The sequence below is a fragment of the Carassius carassius genome, chromosome 46, assembly GCF_963082965.1.
Source record: "Carassius carassius chromosome 46, fCarCar2.1, whole genome shotgun sequence".
NCBI classification, from domain to species: Eukaryota; Metazoa; Chordata; class Actinopteri; order Cypriniformes; family Cyprinidae; genus Carassius; species Carassius carassius.
This window is the reverse complement of record NC_081800.1, coordinates 6,919,720-6,942,413: the sequence shown is the minus strand read 5'-3', so window position 1 is coordinate 6,942,413 and position 22,694 is coordinate 6,919,720. Positions and strand designations below refer to the sequence as shown.

Genomic DNA, 22,694 nt, shown 5'->3' with positions numbered 1-22,694 from the left:
TGACAATGGACAATGAACTGACATTTTGTCTGCTAATCTTTAATGTGTGCAGAGACGTAACCTCAAACATCAGTTTCTAAGGATATGTGCCTTCCTACCAAGACTTATCTGACATACAACAATGATAAACTTTGGTTCACAGCAAAACTCAGACCGCTTTGTCAGGCCAAAGAGGGTGAATACAGGAGTGGGCACAGAGTCTTGTATAAACAGACCAGGAACACACTGACAAAGGAGGTGAGAGTGGCTAAGAGGAGCTACTTTAAAAAGCTGGAAAGCCAGTTTTCATCAAACAATCATGCTTTGCCAGCTTTCTGACAAGATGGGCAACAGCTAGTGAGAAACGGCCGCACCATCAGATTCAGCACCGGTGCCCCCCAGGGTTATGTGCTCTCCCCACTGCTCTTCTCCCTTTATGACTCTGTCAAGCTCCTGAAGATTGCAGGTGACACTACAGTCATCGGCTTCATCCGGGACTGTGATGAGTCTGCTTAGAGAAGTGAGGTTAAGTTGAGCAGCTGGTCTTAATCTGGAGCTGAACACGCTCAAAACAGTGGAGATGATTGTGGACTTAAAATAAGGTATGTGAATAAAGTACACATAGGTATATATATATATATATATATATATATATACACAAACCCGAAAAATTGCAAAGAGTTTGAAGTTATCATCATCTACAGTGCATAATATCATCCAAAGATTTAGAGAATCTGGAACAATCTTTGTGCGTAAGGGTCAAGGCTGGAAAACCATACTGGATGCCCGTGATCTTCAGGCCCTTGGACGACACTGAATCAAATACAGGAATGATACTGTAATGGAAATCACAACATGCGGACTCAGGAATACTTCCAGAGAACATTGTCTGTGAACACAATCCACCGTGCCATTCACCGTTGCCGGCTAAAACTCTATAAGTCAAAAAAGAAGCCATATCTAAACATGATCCAGAAGCGCAGGTGTTTTCTCTGGGCCAAGGCTCATTTAACATGGACTGTGGCAAAGTGGAAAACTGTTCTGTGGTCAGAAGAATCAAAATTTGAAGATCTTTTTGGAAAACTGGGACGCCATGTCATCCGGACTAAAGAGGACAAGGACAACCCAAGTTGTTATTAGCGCTCAGTTCAGAAGCCTGCATCTCTGATGGTATGGGGTTGCATGAGTGCTTGTGGCATGGGCAGCTTACACATCTGGAAAGGTACCATCAATGCTGAAAGATATATCCAAGTTCAAGAACAACATATGCTCCCATCCAGACGTCGTCTCTTTCAGGGAAGGCCTTGCATTTTCCAACATGACAATGCCAGACCACATACTGCATCAATTACAACATCATGGCTGCGTAGAAGAATGATCCGGGTACTGAAATGGCCAGCCTGCAGTCCAGATCTTTCACCCATAGAAAACATTTGGCACATCATAAAGTGGAAGATGCGACAAAGAAGACCTAAGACAGTTGAGCAACTAGAAGCCTGTATTAGACAAGAATGGGACAACATTCCTATTCCTAAACTTGAGCAACTTGTCTCCTCAGTCCCCAGACGTTTGCAAGACTGTTATAAAAAGGGGATGCCACACAGTGGTAAACATGGCCTTGTCCCAACTTTTTTGAGATGTGTTGATGCCATGAAATTTATAATCAACTTATTTTTCCCTTAAAATGATTTGTGTGAAAATTAAATGTCCTCTGTTTAAACATTTAATATATCATCTATGTTGTATTCTGAATAAAATATTGAAATTTGAAACTTCCACATCATTGCATTCTGTTTTTATTCACAATTTGTTTTTGGAGTTGGGTTTGTATACATGTATGTGTAGTTTCATACATCTTTTTTTTAAAATATGTTTGTTGTCTGTGGACTGGAAGCTTTCTTTCTGCATTACTACTAGAGCCCGACCGATATATCGGCCGGCCGATATTATCGGCCGATATAAGCTAATTGCATTTAAATCAGCATCGGCATTTATAACGGCCGATGAAACATGAGAAACAGAGTCTCATGCTTCACTCATGTTATGAGTGTTGCATAGTTTGCCCACCAGAGGGAGCTCTGCAGCTCCAGAGTTAACAACAGCGCCAGAAATTCACTACAGAAGAAAGCGAGCAGCCAAGCCATGGAGATGTAACTTACTGTTTTGACGGTGAGTCTGTCGTTCGTCATGTGAAATGATTGTAGATTTAGTTCATACCCTGTATATAAAAACTGTGTGGTAGTTCTAGCTAACGGTCCTATCATTATCACTTATAAATATTCTGTAACATCACTTACAGCCGCTAATGCATTGCTATATTAGATTAGCCACAAAGCTAATACCATGTTTATCAGTGGAAGAGCGCGAACGTTAATAGGAGGTCAAACTATAACGTTAGCGTTTAACTTATTCTTATTCTATTGCGGTGTTTCCCACATAATGACCGTGTAATTGGGCCTTTCACACAGGACGCGGTATGCACGGCGCTTGCTGCTGGGTTCAGCGTTGCCCTTCAGATACAACGCGATTTGCGCTGCGCTGTGCTATGGCGTAGGCGGGGTTTTAAAAACGTTTAGCGGGAGCTCTTTCATAGTCTGTTCCTCCTCCTTTCGGTCAGCAGCAAACATGTATCTGTCCCGTTGTAAGAAGCGAACGATAGCACTAGTCCTGCTGATGAGAATTAAGAGAGAAGCAAGGAAGAAGAGGCTACCGTCAGGTCCAGAGAACAATTTGGTGAATTCAGGCTGGTTACGTTACTCTAACGCTAATATAGCTTCCTTTTTAGCAGGCCCCTTAAATGCTTGCTATTAACTTGTTTGAAGGTGGTTCTTCTCAAAATTGACAGCGGTGTGTTCATGACACTAACGTTAACCATTCAACTTCGAATTGATTCCGTAATCTTCCGGTAATAGTAGGCAAGACGATGTTTTGATTCAGACTGCACAAAGAGAAGAGGAGAAGATATACGGGTCTGTTGTGAATGTGTCTGTGAGAGCAAATATAGTGTAGTTACAGTAACTACAGTAGGTGCGTCAAAAATGATTAAACCAGAGGGGACATGTAAATAAATGTGAGCTGAACAAGCGCTTTTTTTTAACATATTTTTTCAAAGCAGCTTTACAGACATAACAGGAAAATGTTGAAATAATATTGTTAAATGTAAGTAGGTAATACCTATTGCTTGACAAATAAAAAAAATATATATATTTCTCATTTTTGCCTATGTAGGAGATCCCAGTTTATTATTATTATTATTCTAATGATGACATGAGTAATGATACATGGTGATATTATTGATACACATGCTTATTCTTTCTATGTCTCTCTTTCTGCCTACAGATGGCTGAAAAAGGTGAATGCTGTAGCAGCAAAGTGTGGGACTACTTCTGCAAATACTTTAACTTTAGTATTATAATTTATTTACAGTACACACACAGACTGTTAAAACCAGCTTCAACTGGAAGAAAGTAAAAGTGTTAAATGTTTAAAACCAGACTGTTTTTTGATCATTAAAAAATATATACTTTTGATGTGCAATTGTTTAGTCATTGAGACTGTAATCTAAGGCTTTTTTTAACATAATCCCTTCTGGAAAATGGTTTATACAGCCCACATACATAGAACAGGCAGATATTTTGCTATTGAATGTTGTGTAAGTGCAGTTTATAAGAAATGGGTCTAATATCCAGATTATTTTTAAAATCAAAAATCTGACATGGAATAAAAGCTGCTATTGACTGTTTGACGTTACTATTTCTTGAATGGCAGAGCCACAAAGGTTGGTGAGAAAAGCACTGTTTTATTCATGTGGAGTGGGGATTTGAGAAAAGTTTCCACACCATTAGCATCATGAGAACAAACCAGGTTTCAGTAATTGTGTCCGGCAGAGCGGAAATGTTGTGTATTGTGTAGAGCAGAGTTCTGTGTTGTGTTGGCCGCGAGCAGCAGGTGATCGGAGCGGGTGCTCCCTGGAGCGCCGGTGTCTGCAGCACATGGTTCAGCTCAGGCTGCTGTCTGTCGCAGCTGGGCCTGCTGCTCTCTTTACTGGAAACCAGGACCATCCCCTTTTACATATCTGGAACTATTCATTTTTGGAGTCTTACTGCATGTGTTTCATTTAATAAATAATGTAATGTATGTAATTTCTAAATATGATATCATGTCCTTGTTCTCAATATCCATATATAATATCCTGGGCTCTGGTGAATTTTAGTGATGACCCTGAAAAATATGCATAATAGCAATTCTAAGTATTCACCTTTTACTAAATGTACTTGAAAAATCACTTACCTTTAAGTACACAAATAACTTGTTTCAGGGTCTGACTTTTATAGGCCTATATTGTAGTCATTGTTTTAATTTGCAAATCCTACATAACCAGCATTTCTGAGACTTTAATGTGGTTTTGTAATTAATAATTCTGCTCGTGCAGTTTTCTATCATTTGAACCCTATGGAATTTCACACATTTTAGAGTTTGAGTTCTGATGTGACTGGAAGCTTGTTTCTGGCATGGAATAAAAAGATGACTTTTATTCAGAGGTGGGTAGAGTATCCAAAAACTGTACTCAAGTAAAAGTAAAAGTACTTCTAGAAATATTTACTCAAGTAAAAGTAAAAGTACGAGTCTTGAATAGTTACTCGAGTAAGAGTAAAAGAGTATCGGATAAAAAATCTACTCAAGTAGTTAGTTACTAGTTACTTTGGGTCATATATACTGAGCCTATTTTTATTTAGATATATAGATAAAATGTATGTAATGTATGTGTGTGTATATAAATGTATATATTTCATCAGCCTTTACTCCAATTTATGTAATTTATTATAAAAGCTTGTCTGTTTACTTAAGTAACAGATATAGGTGTCATGCCATAACATATTTTTAATACGACTGACTTTATATTAAATGTGAATTTAACATTGAAAGTTAATGTGATATAAATATTGCTACTAATCTTTCATTGTTCAGAAAGAGAGCAAATAACATTTACAATATCAAAGATCATTTTCACTGACAGTCTAGATTTCAATCACTCCCAGAAACTCCCATTAAAATCACTGAAACTGTTAACACTGTGAAATCAATATCTTAATTAAAGATTCGTACACACATCTGCACTTTGTTGTTTCTGACGAGAGAATTCGCCAGAAAGAGGTATTCAGTCAGCGAGCGAGTGAAGGAAGCACCGGCATTTTAGCGATGACTCATCTGAACGCCTCTGATTGGCCAATGCTTTAATAAGCTCAAAAGAATCATGTGTGATTCGTTATAATGCGTGTGATTGTATTAAAATTAATAAAATCTTAATCGGCTATTTTTTGTCTTTTGGAAGCTGCATTCAACTTGACACCCCTCTGTTATAAGCCACACACGTACAACAAACTAATGTCACAGTGGTATCGTGTACTGTAATCGAATGTAGCCCACGTTATTACCTGTTGAACAGTAGACGGCACACGCGGTGTTCATCTAATAAGGATCTCCATCGCTAGCAAATAATAGCCTTTGCAGATTTGCTTTCAATTCAGTGCAGTTCCATCGCCACGTTATCAACGCTGCTGATGTTAAACGTTACAACTCCGAGTGAACCGCTTCAGACGCTCAGCGCGTGCGGCAGGGAACTGAACGACTCATTCAAACTGATTCATGAATCAATTCACTCGTTTGCCAATTGGTTTGATCAAGCCTTTGAACAGAATTGACTCAAAAGAATGAATCATTCGCGAATGGGCATCACTCATTGCCCAGAGAAAAGTAGACGGCGCGTTTGGAATAAACTGAAGCATTTATTGCATTAAGATAAAGTAACGAGAGGAGCGTCGCCCACAGTAACGAAGTAAAAGTACAGATTTTCCCCCAAAAATTTACTCAAGTAAGAGTATAAAGTACCCATCTTTAAATATACTCCGAAAAGTATTAGTTACCCCCAAAAATTACTCAAGTAAATGTAACGAAGTAAATGTAACTCGTTACTACCCACCTCTGCTTTTATTTCACAGAGTTCACCTTTTTTTTCTCTTTTTCTTGCAATTGTGACTGACAATTCAAACTTTTCTTTTCAGAACAGCACGAAAAAAGTCAGAATTGTAAGATAAAAAAGTGGCATTTGTTTGACACAAGGACAATACAAACATCATTTTAAAGCTAAAAAGCAATGAACTAATTCATAAATGCATTAATTAATTATAAATAATACATAAAAAAATGTAAGTACATTTTGTAAAATGTATTCATTAATTATAAAGTATTCATTCACATGTATTAATATTTAAGATTATATTAAAATAAATAGTTATTCAGACTAAATATTTGATATCTCACAAAATGATGGCCAAAGTATTGTGACACTTTCTAGTGTCAAACATTAGTGTATCATGTTCAGAGGTGGGTAGAGTATCCAAAAACTGTACTCAAGTAAAAGTAAAAGTACTTCTAGAAATATTTACTCAAGTAAAAGTAAAAGTACTAGTCTTGAATAGTTACTTGAGTAAGAGTAAAAGAATATCGGATAAAAAATCTACTCAAGTAGTTAGTTACTAGTTACTTTGGGTCATATATAATGAGCCTATTTTTATTTAGATATATAGATAAAATGTATGTAATGTATGTGTGTGTGTGTATAAATGTATATATTTCATCAGCCTTTACTCCAATTTATGTAATTTATTATAAAAGCTTGTCTGTTTACTTAAGTACAGATATAGGGGTCATGCCATAACATATTTTTAATACGACTGACTTTATATTAAATGTGAATTTAACATTGAAAGTTAATGTGATATAAATATTGCTACTAATCTTTCATTGTTCAGAAAGAGAGCAAATAACATTTACATTATTAAAGATAATTTTCACTGACAGTCTAGATTTCAATCACTCTCAGAAACTCCCATTAAAATCACTGAAACTTTTAACACTGTGAAATCAATATCTTAATTAAAGATTCGTACACACATCTGCACTTTGTTGTTTCTGATGAGAGAATTCGCCAGAAAGAGGTATTCAGTCAGGAGCAAGTGAAGGAAGCACCGGCATTTTAGCGATGACTCATCTGAACGCCTCTGATTGGCCAATGCTTTAATAAGCTCAAAAGAATCATGTGTGACTTGTTATAATGCGCAGCGCTGTATAGACGCATCTATCTCTGGCTCAGCGCCAGCAAGAAATCACAGATCTGAATTTAGCAGCTGACTTGCACCAGTGTGATTGTATTAAAATTAATAAAATCTTAATCGGCTATTTTTTGTCTTTTGGAAGCTTCATTCAACTTGACTCCCCTCTGTTATAAGCCACACACGTACAACAAACTAATGTCACAGTGGTATCGTGTACTGTAATCGAATGTAGCCCAAGTTATTACCTGTTAAACAGTAGACAGCACACGCGGTGTTCATCTAATAAGGATCTCCATCGCTAGCAAATAATACCCTTTGCAGATTTCAATTCAGTGCAGTTCCATAGCCACGTTTTCAACGCTCTTTCTGTTCTTAAACGTTACAACTCTGAGTGAACCACTTCAGACGCTCAGCGCGTGCGGCAGGGAACGGAACGACTCATTCAAACTGATTCATGAACCAATTCACTCGTTTGCCAATTGGTTTGATCAAGCCTTTGAACAGAATTGACCACTTGCGAATGGGCATCGCTCATTGCCCAGAGAAAAGTAGACGGCGCGTTTGGAATAAACTGAAGCATTATAATATTTATTGCATTAAGATAAAGTAACGAGAGGAGCGTCGCCCACAGTAACGAAGTAAAAGTGCAGATTTTTCCCAAAAAATTTACTCAAGTAAGAGTATAAAGTACCCATCTTTAAATATACTCCGAAAAGTATTCGTTACCCCAAAAAATTACTCAAGTAAATGTAACGAAGTAAATGTAACTCGTTACTACCCACCTCTGATCATGTTCATAATTAATGTGGTCCTCCAAACCTATGTGACTTGAGGAGAACTGACTTTATGTATCCACTCAAATCATGTAGACACCAGCTGGTTAAACCTTATTGGACAAATGGCTTGGAAACATGAAGTTAGGTTATTCAGTGTTTTGTTATTTAATAAAATGACATTGCATTTGTGACTTAGGACTGTGTGGCTGGTTTCCAAATGCTTGAAATCTCTTTATCTTGCTCGAGCTGTCTATCACTGTTACTAACCCTGTTTTAGCCTCTTCTGTCCTGTTCTTTTCTAGTAACCCTTAGCTGGCAGTTTGGTGCTGTGTGATGCTCTTGTGTGCAGTTCCGGATGCTCTGTGTGTGTGTGTGTGTGTGTATGTGTGTGTGTGTGTGTGTGTGTGTGTGTGTGTGTACTGGTGGTGTCAGCATTCTACACTGTCAAATCGACCTCCCCTCACTGGTCTACACCGGGTTTAGGTTCACAAAAGAGGTGATCACAGCTCCACAAACCCCCAACATGGAGTGGATTACGGACGGGACGCACACACACTCCGGGCTCCCTGACCTCTCTAAGGCATTGCTGACCTTGATCTAGTCCGAGAAGTTGAACTTTCAGACCTGAATTCAGACCTTGTAGCATCAGTTATCAAGATCCTAACCTAAATCCTCCCAACTGATGCCGATGCTAAATCACTGTCGCCAGTGCTACAGAATACAGGGATATTCATTAGTCAATGTGTTTTAGTGACATTAGTCAAATATACACTCACCTAAAGGATTATTAGGAACACCTGTTCAGTTTCTCATTAATGCAATTATCTAATCAACCAATCACATGGCAGTTGCTTCAATGCATTTAGGTGTGTGGTCCTGGTTAAGACAATCTCATGAACTCCAAACTGAATGAATGTCAGAATGAGAAAGAAAGGTGATTTAAGCAATTTTGAGCGTGGCATAGTTGTTGGTGCCAGACGGGCCGGTCTGAGTAATTCAAAATCTGCTCAGTTACTGGGATTTTCACGCACAACCATTTCTAGGGTTTACAAAAAATGGTGTGAAAAGGGAAAACATCCAGTATGCGGCAGTCCTGTGGAAGAAAATGCCTTGTTGATGCTAGAGGTCAGAGGAGAATCGGCCGACTGATTCAAGCTGATACAAGAGCAACTTTGACTGAAATAACCACTTGTTACAACCGAGGTATGCAGCAAAGCATTTGTGAAGCCACAACACGCACAACCTTGAGGCGGATGGGCTACAACAGCAGAAGACCCCACCGGGTACCACTCATCTCCATCTAAATAGGACAATTTGCACAAACTCACCAAAATTGGACAGTTGAAGACTGGAAAAATGTTGCCTGGTCTGATGAGTCTCGATTTCTGTTGAGACATTCAGATGGTAGAGTCAGAATTTGGCGTAAACAGAATGAGAACATGGATCCATCATGCCTTGTTACCACTGTGCAGGCTGGTGGTAGTGGTGTAATGGTGTGGAGGATGTTTTCTTGGCACACTTTAGGCCCCTTAGTGCCAATTGGGCATCGTTTAAATGCCACAGTCTACCTGAGAATTGTTTCTGACCATGTCCATCCCTTTATGACCACCATGTACCCATCCTCTGATGGCTACTTCCAGCAGGATAATGCACCATGTCACAAAGCTCAAATCATTTCAAACTGGTTTCTTGAACATGACAATGAGTTCACTGTACTAAAATGGCCCCCACAGTCACCAGATCTCAACCCAATAGAGCATCTTTAGGATGTGGTGGAACGGGAGCTTCGTGCCCTGGATGTGCATCCCACAAATCTCCATCAACTGCAACATGCTATCCTATCAATATTGGCCAACATTTCTAAAGAATGCTTTCAGCACCTTGTTGAATCAATGCCATGCTGAATTAAGGCAGTTCTGAAGGCGAAAGGGGGTCAAACATAGTATTAGTATGGTATTCCTAATGATCCTTTAGGTGAGTGTAATTCAGTGCGTGTCTGGTATAAGTTAATATATACAACCATGATTCACGCTCATTTTATTTCACTGTACATTAATCACCAGTATAGGGCAGAATGCAAACGTTTTGGCTGAAAGCCTTCAGTGTGTTTTTTAGTGTGTCATGGTTTTAATTTAATATATTGTCGCACCAAAATAAAATATTAAGTGTTAAAAGAACGCAGTGCAAACGGCTTTGTGGTATAAGTTACTAGAGATAATTCACATTTGAGTGAAGCTCTATCAGCCTTTATTTGATCTGATGAATCAGACTGAATTGAACTAAAGGCCAACAGAAGGTCCTGATTACATGTTTAGCTCATTTGAAACAGGCCACTTCAAAGAGCCGTCTAGCATCATAATAGGTGTCATGGCAACTGAATCAGGCTGTCACCATGGCAATGGTCACAGTACTTCACAAGCAGGATGATGAAAGGAAAGAAACGGTGGATAATACATGTGCGCACCTTGTGTTTGCATTGGTTTATAATAGAAAGTTGTTGGCATTGAAACCCAACAGTGGCAGAAAACGATAAACCAAAAAACCCCAGCGTGTGCATCTAGAGACTGCTGCCAAGGGTTGTTGTTGTTATAGTGGATTAAAGCTTGACATGTCCAATGTTTGTGATCATGCTGTGCTGAGGTTTGCCAGCGTGTGAGCAGTGCTAAGAGTGTAGCGGGACGGAGGGAGGCGGTGAGCCCTTTGTGCCGGGCCTCCTGTAGTCTTCTCCACTGGAATTAATTAGGCTCTTTCTGACAGAAGACACCCTTCAGTCCAGCCCATGTCCCCAAACACACACCAACATCAGCACAGACAGACGGACTGTAAAACATCACACCTGGAATGGCTATAAAAGAGGTAAGGACTAATATGACAGACACTGAATGGCAAGGAGATTCAATATCATTTGCGTCCCATTTGATGTGGATCCAGTGCGAATGATCGGGTTTTAGGGCGAACTTATGATGAAATGCCAGATAAAAAGTTTTAGTGACATTTGTTTTGTCAGTTGATTTAGGTTTAATGGCTTTGGAATGAATGGATTTTATGGTGATGTTGGATTTAAAAAAGATTGATTTATTTGCTTGTTTGTTTTGTAGCATCGCAAAACGTAAACTAAATTATCGTCCAGCTTTAATCTGCTGTATGAGACTATGTAGATGTTAAGATTATAATATATTATGAACATTAACCTAATGTTGTTAAAAACTATTATTTATAATGTTTCCAATTTTAACGCATGTGTCTGTTTTTTTAGTGTTTGGGTAAACATAAAAAAATTCATGTTTTGTCGAAACCACATTTGACATTAAATATATACAAATTCTCATGAGATCACGTTGGGTATTGTGATCTTAATAACTTTCATTGTTTAGCTACTCTAAATCTATTAAACATTTAAACAGTATGCCATTTCTAACAATTTTGGTAGAGGTTTATTCCAAAATAATTTGCATCAATATATTGTCATTGTATGTTAAATTGACTTTAATTTTAACTAAAGATTTTTTGTTTTTTTCCTATGGCCATTTTGAAAATGGAAATTAATATCATTTTCAGTTAACAACACCATATAGGTGTTTGTGTATAATGCATGTAAATGAGCACAAATTGCTTGCTGGTTTTGAAAATGTTTAATAGTTCTTGAAGCAGTGAATTGATCCCAGGCTCTGTCTCTTCTGTCGACTCACACCAGGAGCTGAGGAGCCGTCAGTTCTGGCAGGGGATTCTGGCAGAAACTCTTGGTTCTCTGATCTTTGTATCTGCTGTGTTGGGCTCTTTAGTGCCGGGGCCGGACGGGGTCTCCCCGGGGCCCATTTACCCCGCACTGGCTGCTGGTATGGCGACTGTGGTTCTGGGATATTGCTTTGGTGAAATCAGTGGGGCTCAGGTAAAGAAATGTGATTTATTTTTTTCTTTGTTCTTCTGACACAACAGGTAAATCATAGTGTTCACAATCAAGCTCATGGGTTCAATTCCCAGGAAACACAAAAATGCATAATGATACCTTGAATGCGCAGTTTGTTGCTTTGGATAAAAGCATCTGCTAAATAAATGCAAGGAATTGTTTAAAGAAAGAATGAAAGTCTTAGAGGATGCATGTGGGATGGTTAGTTGAAAGCGTAAGGAAGTGTTCTGCTGTTGTCAGGTGAATCCTGCGGTGACTGTGGCCCTGTTGGCCATGCGTAAGGTGGATGTGTTGAGGGCTGTGGTGTATCTGCTCGCTCAGTGTTTGGGTGGGATCCTCGCGGCTGGCCTCATGTACCTCTCTCTGCCCCTGAAGACCACGGCACAGAACTTCATCAACAAGGTTCAGAGGTTTTTACCACATGGGACATGTTCGGATCAACATACTCATATTTTGTCCTGGAACTACATCCATATAAGCCCCTTTCACACTGCCATTCCGGCAAATACACGGGTAAAGTGTTCCGGCAATTGTTCCTGGGTCGCTAGATTTTCCACTTTCACACTGCCAGTGATTACCCGGGATATGTGCGTGCTTTTACACACAACCCGTAAAGATCCCGTAACAACACTTGACATCAGGGCGTGACGTGTAATGTACAAGTCGAAAACGCTACGCACGTTATACTTTCACTGAAGCAAGCGAACGATCTCGGCGTCAGCGCGGAAAGTGAGGAACGAACTGATCTCTGCTTCATTACAGTTTGCACATATTTTTTTAGTCGCGAACGTTGATCTTCCTTCAAAACAGTTGTTAAGAGTCGCGCGATAACGTGCGTCATCACTTCGAGACGGCATTAGATCTGGCTTTTGTTCACACAGCGCTCGTCCCGGGTTGAAGCCGGCAATGTTACTAGGTCCCCGACCCGGGTTCAATGCCGGAATCAATCCCGGGACGTGTTTGCTTTCACACAGAAGGCGACCCGGCAATGTTCCGGCAATATGCCGGGTCCAACATGCAGTGTGAAAGGGGCTATACACTTGTCAGATTTTAGGGTCAGGCTTTTTTCAGCCTGGAATTTCCCACTGATTTTAAGGCTATTAACTAGTGATGCACCGAAATGAAAATTCTGCGCCAAAACTGAAACCGAAAATTTAGGATGCACTTAGCCGAAAACCGAAACTGAAGCCGAAAATTGCTTCTTTTAAAAACGTATATATATATATATATTGCTTGGATTTAATGGATCTGAATTGAAAAATCACAATATAATAATCAAACTTTTATTAACAGTTACATAACAAAACATAAAATATTTTTTACAATAAATATAAATAATAATTATTCTTCAAGTTTTATGCTCCATCAAATAAAATAGTTTTTTAAAAATTGTGCAAATAAATCAACAATTTTGGAGATTTTTGCAGAACAAATGTTACATATTGCAACTTTGGTGTCCTCTCGTATAGGGCTGTCACTTTTGTGAAAAAAAAATCCTGTTCGATTTTTGAGACATAGGCAAAGTGTTCATTGAATCGTTAGTAAATTGCCTATATTTGGCGTTGATCCGTTTTTCAACGCCAAATATAGGCAAATCCACCGACAACTAAACAGGCATTAGGGCGAACGTAAAGAGGGCGCTTGAGATGCGCACAAGTCAGCAATGTGGACTGCCATAACATCAATGAAAAACATTACTGAAGGCTACATTGATATTATGCACTAATAGGCTCTCTCTCTCTCTCTCTCTCTCTCTCTCTGTGTGTGTGTGTGTCAGAACCTGCAGTTGCTGTGTGACGCGCGTTCGCTGCGAGCGTATAGTGGCGAGCTGGACGCGCTCCGAGAGAAGGCCGTTAAAATCGATTCCCTGTTTTCGTTTTCGAAACTTGTGTTGGTTGGTCCGATCGATTGTGCAGCTTTTGTGACAAGCTTTTTTTGATTGTGACAGCCCTTTGACATGCTTAATCTTTGATAGGCAGACGCGTGATAACAGCTCGACCGTGAGTGAAACCTAAGCGCTTGTTCACGGATGGGAGGGGCGGGTGACATTCATTTTCGGTTTACGTTTTCGGCTGTTTTTTTTATTTCGGGCCGAAACCGATAATGCCATATCGGCCGAAAATTTTCGGCGGCCGAAATTTCGGTGCACCCCTACTATTAACCCTACAAAGCTTACTTTTTCATATTTCATACACACATTTCTAAGGCCTCATCGGTTGCACTTTATTTTGACAGTCTGCTTTAGACAGTCTGCTAACTATAAGTAACTAGTACATGTCAACTAGCAGTCATTAGTAGACTGTCTGCTTAATATCTGCTAATACTTAATTTTGACAGTCCCCCAACAGACAGACAACAGACATCTGCTGATTATAAGTAACTTTGAAAGTGCATGTCAATTATTTCTCCTAACCCTAACCCTAACCTATCAGTCTACTATGCCCTAATGAGAGTTAGTTGACATGTAGTTGAAAAAATAAAGTGAAACCATACCTTGTGTCATCGGATTGATAGTTTATACATTTTTTGATCAAGTAAAAGGCCTTTTATTATAGTTGTAAAAATGTCTCCCTTCAGGAGATTCTCTGAAATCTGACTTTAAAGTAAAAATAAGAATATCTTGTATATTATTAATAATAGTTCAAGAGGAACACTTACTGGACTGAAGCAACATATATATAATGTGAGTGTCAAATATGATATTAATCAAATATGATATATCAGGTTTTTGGGGATGTTTATTGTTCATCTAAATATCATCTTAATATGACATTATTGAGAGATAGAGTGACAACTGATATTTAAATGTATTATCTCACTGATTTACATCACAAGCTACCAGAATTTCATTAGACTTTTTGGTCATTAAAATATCAGCATCTGCATCAAACTGAATAATTTAATTCATTTTGGACCTCTGAATAAAATAAAGTTGTTTTTTCCTCCTCAAATATGAGCTCCATATTCTATATCATACTATATGAGCAATAAAAGCCTTATATATCAAATAAGGTACAAAACATAAAATGCATATTGAAACTTAAAAAAATCCACTCAATGTTAACATACCAATCAATCCATCCATCCATCCATCCATCACTCCATCCATCAATCCATCCATCCATCCATCCATCCATCCATCCATCACTCCATCCATCCATCCATCACTCCATCCATCAATCCATCCATCCATCCATCCATCCATCCATCCATCCATCCATCCATCCATTGTAAATTGCTTCTCTGAAGGTCCCAGTGGATATGAACGCAGGTCAAGCTCTCGGGATGGAGATGCTTGCCACGTTTGTCCTGGGTTTCACCGTATTTTCAGTGGAAGATCAACGCAGGAGAGAAGTAAATGAACCAGGGAATCTGGCCATTGGATTTGCTGTGACCACTGCCATCTTCATTGCTGTGAGTGTGTGCAAACATGTGAGAGCTCTGGATGTGGAATGTAAACTTGTTTTGATTGATTTTGACAATTTAAGTTTTGATGTGTCCATGTTTTGTGGACACTGCTATATTATCATTTAACTATTACTATTATTTTTGCATAATACACTCCATCAAATCTGCATTTATGTAACTAACAAAATTTTATATGTAAAGTAAAACTTTTATTCAGCAAGAACTTTAATGAATTCAACCGTGCATTAAATTGATAAGTCATCTACAAAGTTAAACATTTTTTATGAACTTTGAAAAACAAAGAAAAACAATTTATCTTGGTTTCTACAGTAATATTAAGCAGCACAACCAGCATATTGCCAGTGCTTTACAGTCGAGTGAAAGGAAAACTGAATGTAGTGTCCCTTTGACAGCAATTTCTAATTAGATTTATAAAAAATTTTTTATACAAATAATGATCCCTTTATTCTATCCTTTATCACCATATATTATTGCAAATACAAATAATAATAACAACACTAAACGAAACCTATGTGTGTGTGGATTTAGGGGAGGTTTTCTGGTGCCAGCCTGAACCCTGCTCGCTCTCTTGGTCCCGCTATAATACTCGGATATTGGGAACATCACTGGGTAAGCGAAGCTAAACTATATTTAAAGGGTTAGCTCAACCAAAAAACTAGTAAACAAACATCGTTTTCACGAGACTCACCAGTGCGATGCTGACCTCATACGTCATGAGGCCTCGGTGATGAGTAAAACGCAGCCTAATTTTCATTTTTGGTTTAACTAACCATTTAAGGAGCTCTTTTGACAAATTTGATTCAAAATTAGACATTTCTATGTAGCTAATTAGTACTGTTATATGGACTCTTTTCACAGACTTGCATTTTTAACATTTATTTTATGTAAATTTATGAAATATACTTTGTGATGAATTACACCAGCATTAAATTACAAAAAAAACAACAACAACAACAACAACAACAAAAAAAACAATGGGGTTTCTAGTAAAGTAATTTTTTTCTCTTCCTTTGGGAAGTTTTCCATAGATTGACTGACAGCTTTCCTGTCGTAATGTTGAGAGAAATCAGTGTGAGAGCCGAGGCGTTGTGTGTGCTGTGTGAACATGATGTTACTGTAGTTTTAGACTAAATGTGAACATATATTTACTCATATCTCACTTGCACAAGAACAGATTCAGTATTCTTCAAAAATCAATAAAAACATTGAATGCTAACTCGGAACATGACGCAAACCTGCAATAATTACATATGTTAAATAACACAAATAACCCTTATGTATTTAATCCCATTTTATCAACCAGTGTCTTTGCTGCTGAAATTTGATGCTCAATAAGCAAATATGACTTGAGATAAACATAACATTTGTTTCATTTTTATGCATCCTATCTTCATGTAATCCAGAGTAGCTGCACAGCTGAAAGTTTTGTTTTAGCTGCTGTAATGTAGACGTGAATGAACATTTAATTCATTTCATTATAAATTAGATTAGATGTAACTTTTTTATATTAAAAACAAACAAGCAAGCCCAGCCCAGATTTAAAAAGAAAACCCATATGTAACGTAACACATTACTTTCCATAAAAAGTAACTAAGTAATGTAATTAGTTACTTTTTTTAGGGCGTAATGCAATATTTGAATGCATTACTTTTAAAAGTAACTTTGCCCAATATTGTTTGTTATGGTCTCCGATGTATTTCGATTGGAGTTTACCCTATGGTTTACTTCTGCTGTCCAAACTAGAAATCTGAAAAGAGTTCATAGCATTGCTAGCACACAGGTAAAGAGATGAATATCAATGTAAGAGTTTTTTTTTTACCCGTTTTTAAATGCTATGTATCTATGCTTTCTGTTTTTTTAGGTCTACTGGATCGGTCCAATCCTAGGTGCAGTGCTGGCTGGAGTGTCTCATGAGTTCATTTTTGCCCCCAGTGCGTCCAGACAGAAGCTGGTGGCTTGTTTGACCTGTAAGGACATTGAGATTGTGGAGATGGCCAGCGTGTCTCGATCGTCCTTGTCCACTGTCACACAGAGCGCCATGAGAAACAAACAAAGCAACAAACTGGAGCACAGCTAAGATCATATTCAGCAGATTACGAATGCAGCCTTTTACAGTACACTTAGTCACAAACAACCAATCAATGGCTCTTATTCATGAAACAGCAAATCTTGTGTAGGTTCTTCATAACCATTCTTACATGGATTGCACCATGTACGGATATTAGAATGTTTTTTTTTTTTTTTAAGATGAACAGACTGTTGAATATTTAGACAGAATATAAAAAATATAAAAGAACGTTTTTTTTTTAAGGAAAGCTTTAAAACCTTGGAAATTTGCATATCAAATATGATACAGCGTGCTTTAGAGGTTCAACCAGCACATTGTATTCCATAAAAGTCTACAATAATGTTCTGTTGTGGATCAGAAGTACTGCTTAGTGCTGTATTAAGCTGTTTATGTAATGAATACTGTTTGTACAAAACCCACATCTTGCACAAGGGTAGTTATAAAAGTGCCAAACATATATGATTATGTGTCTTCAGCTTGCTTTTATGGTTCAATAATACTACATACTTTTCCCTTAATCCTATGTTAACCAAATAACTGCAGAATTTTAGTGTGAATTTAATTTTATGGCAAAAGTTGAAAGTGTTTAACAGAATTTAAAGTGTTGTGTATGTAATAGTGTTTGTTGATAGTGTTATTACATCTTTTGTTGAATTATTTAATTGGAGCAACTTTCAGATTTATGAATAATACTCTTCCCGAGTCATATAAAACTGTAATATTTTGCAAATTATTTCACAGTATAAGCACACCCGCACATATACAATAACCTCTGGTTTTTATTTCCTTACATGACAAAAATGTTTTCTCATGTTTAGAATGCTATGCTGCAAATGATTCTGATCCACATTTCTACTTGTATAACTGTAGCAGAATGTAATAAACTCTAATATTACACAGTTTTGCTCCCCTGTGTTCTTATAGAAAGCATGTTGAACATGCTAATATACAATGTTCAGTGGCTATATTCTCGTATCATCTCTTTTATGCATATAAATATGCAAACGCACATTCAAGTTCACAAATGCACACAGACAGTGTGTTGTGTTTAGTATTCATGCTAGAATATTCATGCATAAATCATACATAGCAGCTATTAATAACACACACATGCACTTAAACAATAAAGAACATCCACACAGTGCCAGCAAGCATTTTGTTTTGTTTAGCGTGCATGTGTGTGAGTGTGAGTGAGGGAGTAAAAGAGATGAGCTCAGCGATCCTAATTTACCATCAGCTCCTCTAACAGAGGGATTTTCCAGGCTTTATCCGGCTATGAGCCCCCCCCCCCTCCACAACGACCTGCTCCACACACAATACAAACCTCTGTCTAATCACTTCTGCCCTGAACAAACCAGAAGCACCAACAGCACTCAAGACATATATCCATAGACCACACTGCACTGAAAAAACATTAATAATGATTTATACCTTCATGTTTAGATGTTAGTGACATCACAAGGCCTCAAAAACACACGTCCACACACTTTGAGCGCTCCTGTCTTAATCTCACTCTCTTTGAGTTTAATGGAGAGAAAAGTGAGTGGAGAGGGGCTTGATATGGGATGCCCCCTTTAGCTTCTGCCTCTCGGGGGGATTATGTCGTCACGCTGGGCCCCGGGGCCATTATAAATGCCCCCTATGGCCCTTTTGTGGTCCGTCAGACCAGCTCTACTAGGTGTGGACAGGATATGCTCTGTAACCTCTTCTGTGTCACTCATCTAGAATTAGCCCTGTAGATTTAGCCTTTAGCATCGATGTTCAGGTCTCTCTGACAAAACCCTCCAAATTATCTACGCAAATTATCACACCTCATGTTTCTTTAGCAGTCTGGGTGTTGTGCAGGCGAAGAGAAACGACGGTGGCAGAGACTACATGTGTAAGGCTACATGTGTGACCGTTTACTCGCGGCTTCCCACACAGCCTCAGCTAACGGCTAGGTCTTTTAGGTGGAATTCCGTCACTCTTTTCGCCCTCGTTTATATTTTTCCATAAGCTAAGGATTTAACTTTTTGGGTACTTGTTAAAAAAGGACAAATTATATTTTTTCCTCAAAGACACTTTCTTTAGCCATTTTGCTAACTCCAAATTAGCTTCGTTTTTTTATTTTATAATAAATTACAATGTGGGAGTTCCGCTCTATGATGTTCTGGCGGGCGGTGTTTGCTGAGTTTTTCGGCACCATGTTCTTCGTCTTCTTTGGGATGGGCGCAGCTCTACGCTGGACCTCCGGGCCGTACCATGTCTTCCACACTGCCCTCTGCTTCGGTTTCGCTGCTGCCACGCTCATCCAATCCATTGGCCACATCAGCGGAGGACACATCAATCCGGCCGTCACCTTTGCTTACTTAATCGGCTCTCAGATGTCCTTTTTCCGAGCTTTCTTCTACATCTGCGCTCAGTGCCTGGGGGCCATGGCAGGAGCCGCGGCCCTGTATGGAGTTACACCCAACAACATGAGAGGCACACTGGCACTTAACACGGTAAGAGAGAAATTTATTTATTTAATTTTATTATTATTTTGTATTTATTTGCACATTTTGAGTTTGGGTGTTTTACAAGAGTCCAAATGAGTATTAATGGAAAATCTATTTATCTAATACATTTTATGTATTGAAACCCTATTCTTTGAATTCAGTACATATGAAGAGCACACAGTACAGAGCCCTGCAGAACTATATATCTATGTTGCAGTCTTATAAACCTTTATTAATATTTTTTTTTACTTTTTCGTGTCCATGTCTCTGCAGCTGCAGCCTGGCATGAGTCTTGGCATGGCGACTACAGTGGAGGTGTTTCTCACCATGCAGTTGGTGGTTTGTGTTTTCGCCGTCACAGATGAGAGACGAAACGGCCGTGTGGGTTCTGCTGCTCTGTCTATAGGCTTCTCTATCACTATGGGTCACCTGATGGGGGTGAGAATGGATATTTCACTATTTGAATAAACTTGTGTGAGTATTTTAAGTGTGCATTACACCAGACATGTGCCTTGTTTGTCTTTGAACCAGATGTACTACACTGGAGCTGGCATGAACCCAGCTAGATCTTTCGCTCCTGCTATCATCATGAGGAATTTCATCAACCACTGGGTAAGAAATGCAAAGTACAGTAATGAAACTACAGGGAAAAAAAGTATATATATATATATATATATATATATATATATATATATATATATATTTATTTATTTAGTGACCTTTTTCTCTTCTGACAGGTGTATTGGGTGGGACCCATGATTGGTGGAGCTATGGGTGCCATCCTGTATGATTTCATGCTGTTTCCTCGTATGCGGGGTCCCTCTGAGCGGCTAGCCACTCTCAAGGGCAGCCGACCTCCAGAGACCGAGAACCAGCAGGACACCCGCGGGGAGCCCATCGAGCTGAAGACTCAAACCCTATAAACCTGCTAAGAACCTGTGGACTGAAATCTGGCTCTACCTCAACGGACCATCTCCCACATCTCTCAACTCCCACACTGAGGCTCACACGTTTTTCCACTCAAAAATCTGAAATGAGCTGACATAAGTACACTACTTTGTTTAGTATTCAAGGTTTGTTGCTAGTTTCAACACAGGGCAGGGGGCGGAGCTGAGGCAGGGGTTCGGGTGGGTGTGGTTTATGGTGTGGGCGGGGCTAGAGCTGTTTCTCTAGGCATGCTTTTCACTTTTCATCTGACTTCACTTTCACAATTCATTTTCTACAACACCAACATGTGGATGTATATGCAACTTAACCAGGGTTTTTCCATAATTTCTTTTTTAAATATCCGTGAGTTATTGTGGGTGTGCAAGTGAGTGCAAGTGTGTGGGTCATTTTGTGTGTGTGAGGGAGAACGTGCCCAGGTATGTATGTGTGTTTAGCTTGTGCATGATGATCAAGTGTATGTGTGAGTGTGTCTGTCTGCTGAGCAATTATTTTGGGTTTTTATCATTACAGTTCGCTTTTGTTTGTACCATGCTAATGGTTTTTCCCCTTATTTTTACGGGACTCTAAGACACCCCAAACTGTATTGTTTGCAATGATATTCCATTCACTTTGATGTTCACACAAACCACCCGTGGACTGAGCTGTTTTTAACACAACAGGGTGTTGTGCCCAATTCTGACCCAGTCAGATTATTACCCCCCTAGTATTGGTAAGTTTAGGAGTAGGTGTGGAGGAGGAAGGGTTAGGTTTAGGGGTGGGGTTAGGATAAGCCAATCAGGTAGCAACTTGAATGAGGGGAGTGATAATTTGGCAGGGGGTCAAAATTGAGTAAAACACTTGTCTTTTCAATTACTTCTCAAGTTTACAGTGTCTGTGTTGCCTTTCATTAAATCTTGTTTGAGGATAACATCCATGACTGGGCAAAAAAAAAGCTATATGAATCATATCTGAATGCAAATAAATACATGAAAAAGAAGAGGCTCTATGTATGTACCACCCAGACTCAGAGTATGAATGATGCAGGAACTAATATTAACACTAGATGGCGCTATACAACAGTTTATGTTTACAGTAAAGCAGAATGGTGAAAACGTTATTACCGGGAGACAAAACACAAACTCAATTCCATGAAACCAGAATTTACCTTTGGTAGATATGTTTTTATACAGTCGAATAGGGAAAACGGATCAGAAATATTGATGACTCATCTTGCACTTCAATTTCTTGTTCAATAAAATTCTAATGAATGCCCCTCCTCCGATACTTGAGCAGTTTATCAAGTGAAAGGAATTTCCTTTTTTACATGTTTTTATCTCATTTATGTGTACTTACTATTGATATTTGATGCAGAGCCGGTTTCTCACGACACAGCGCCGCCATCTTGAACCGATCAATAATGAGCGCTTAATGTAAGTCCACACATTATGTCCACCTGTAAGCTTGTGTGTGAACTACTGAGCATATATTAATCTTTAACAAGTTTTACACGTTTTCACAATAATCTTGTAGAGAACTATTTAGAGTTATAAGTCATGGGGATTGTTTTATACCACCACCATTCATGTTCATTACTCTCCGCCAACTGACGGGTCATAAAACTCGGAAAGACGTTCAAATATGTCTTTTTAAAACCTTTTAAACAACTTTACAAACAATAAAGGTTTAACTACAGTAAATTTGAACATGATTACAGTAAATCAAACCAAATGAAAGGACTAAATTGACAGATGGAGAGGATCAAATACCCATCAAGTTAGTGTATTGTACATTTGGTAACTTTTAAATGACCATCAATGGAGGAAGATACCTTTTGTCCACAGCATCTGGATGTAGGGGCTAACATCTGAAGCCAACCAGATGAAACCTAAACTCTTGGTCAAAACAGCTTTCAGTAGTATAGCCTAATATATATTTATAGCTGCGACACTGATTTCCATAAATATGGTCAGGATCAGGATTATAAAAATGTGTTAAAATCTGCCAGTATTCATTTTT

The 22,694-nt window shown here is 38.6% G+C and overlaps 2 protein-coding genes across 2 annotated transcripts; both read left to right on the top strand.

Annotated features, from left to right (window-relative positions):
* The first annotated feature begins 10,474 nt into the window (after positions 1–10,474).
* Positions 10,475–17,568, top strand: LOC132128918 (aquaporin-4-like). The gene is made up of 6 exons (XM_059540323.1): positions 10,475–10,726; positions 11,565–11,759; positions 12,018–12,179; positions 15,027–15,191; positions 15,735–15,815; positions 17,068–17,568. Exons 1-6 carry the CDS (start codon positions 10,712–10,714, stop codon positions 17,281–17,283), a joined length of 834 nt encoding a protein of 277 aa, XP_059396306.1. The 5' UTR covers positions 10,475–10,711; the 3' UTR covers positions 17,284–17,568.
* Positions 17,569–18,917: 1,349 nt separating this feature from the next.
* LOC132129598 (lens fiber major intrinsic protein-like) lies at positions 18,918–20,724 on the top strand. Its single transcript, XM_059541231.1, has 4 exons — positions 18,918–19,757; positions 20,025–20,189; positions 20,283–20,363; positions 20,489–20,724. Exons 1-4 carry the CDS (start codon positions 19,398–19,400, stop codon positions 20,672–20,674), a joined length of 792 nt encoding a protein of 263 aa, XP_059397214.1. The 5' UTR covers positions 18,918–19,397; the 3' UTR covers positions 20,675–20,724.
* The last annotated feature ends 1,970 nt before the right edge of the window (positions 20,725–22,694 follow it).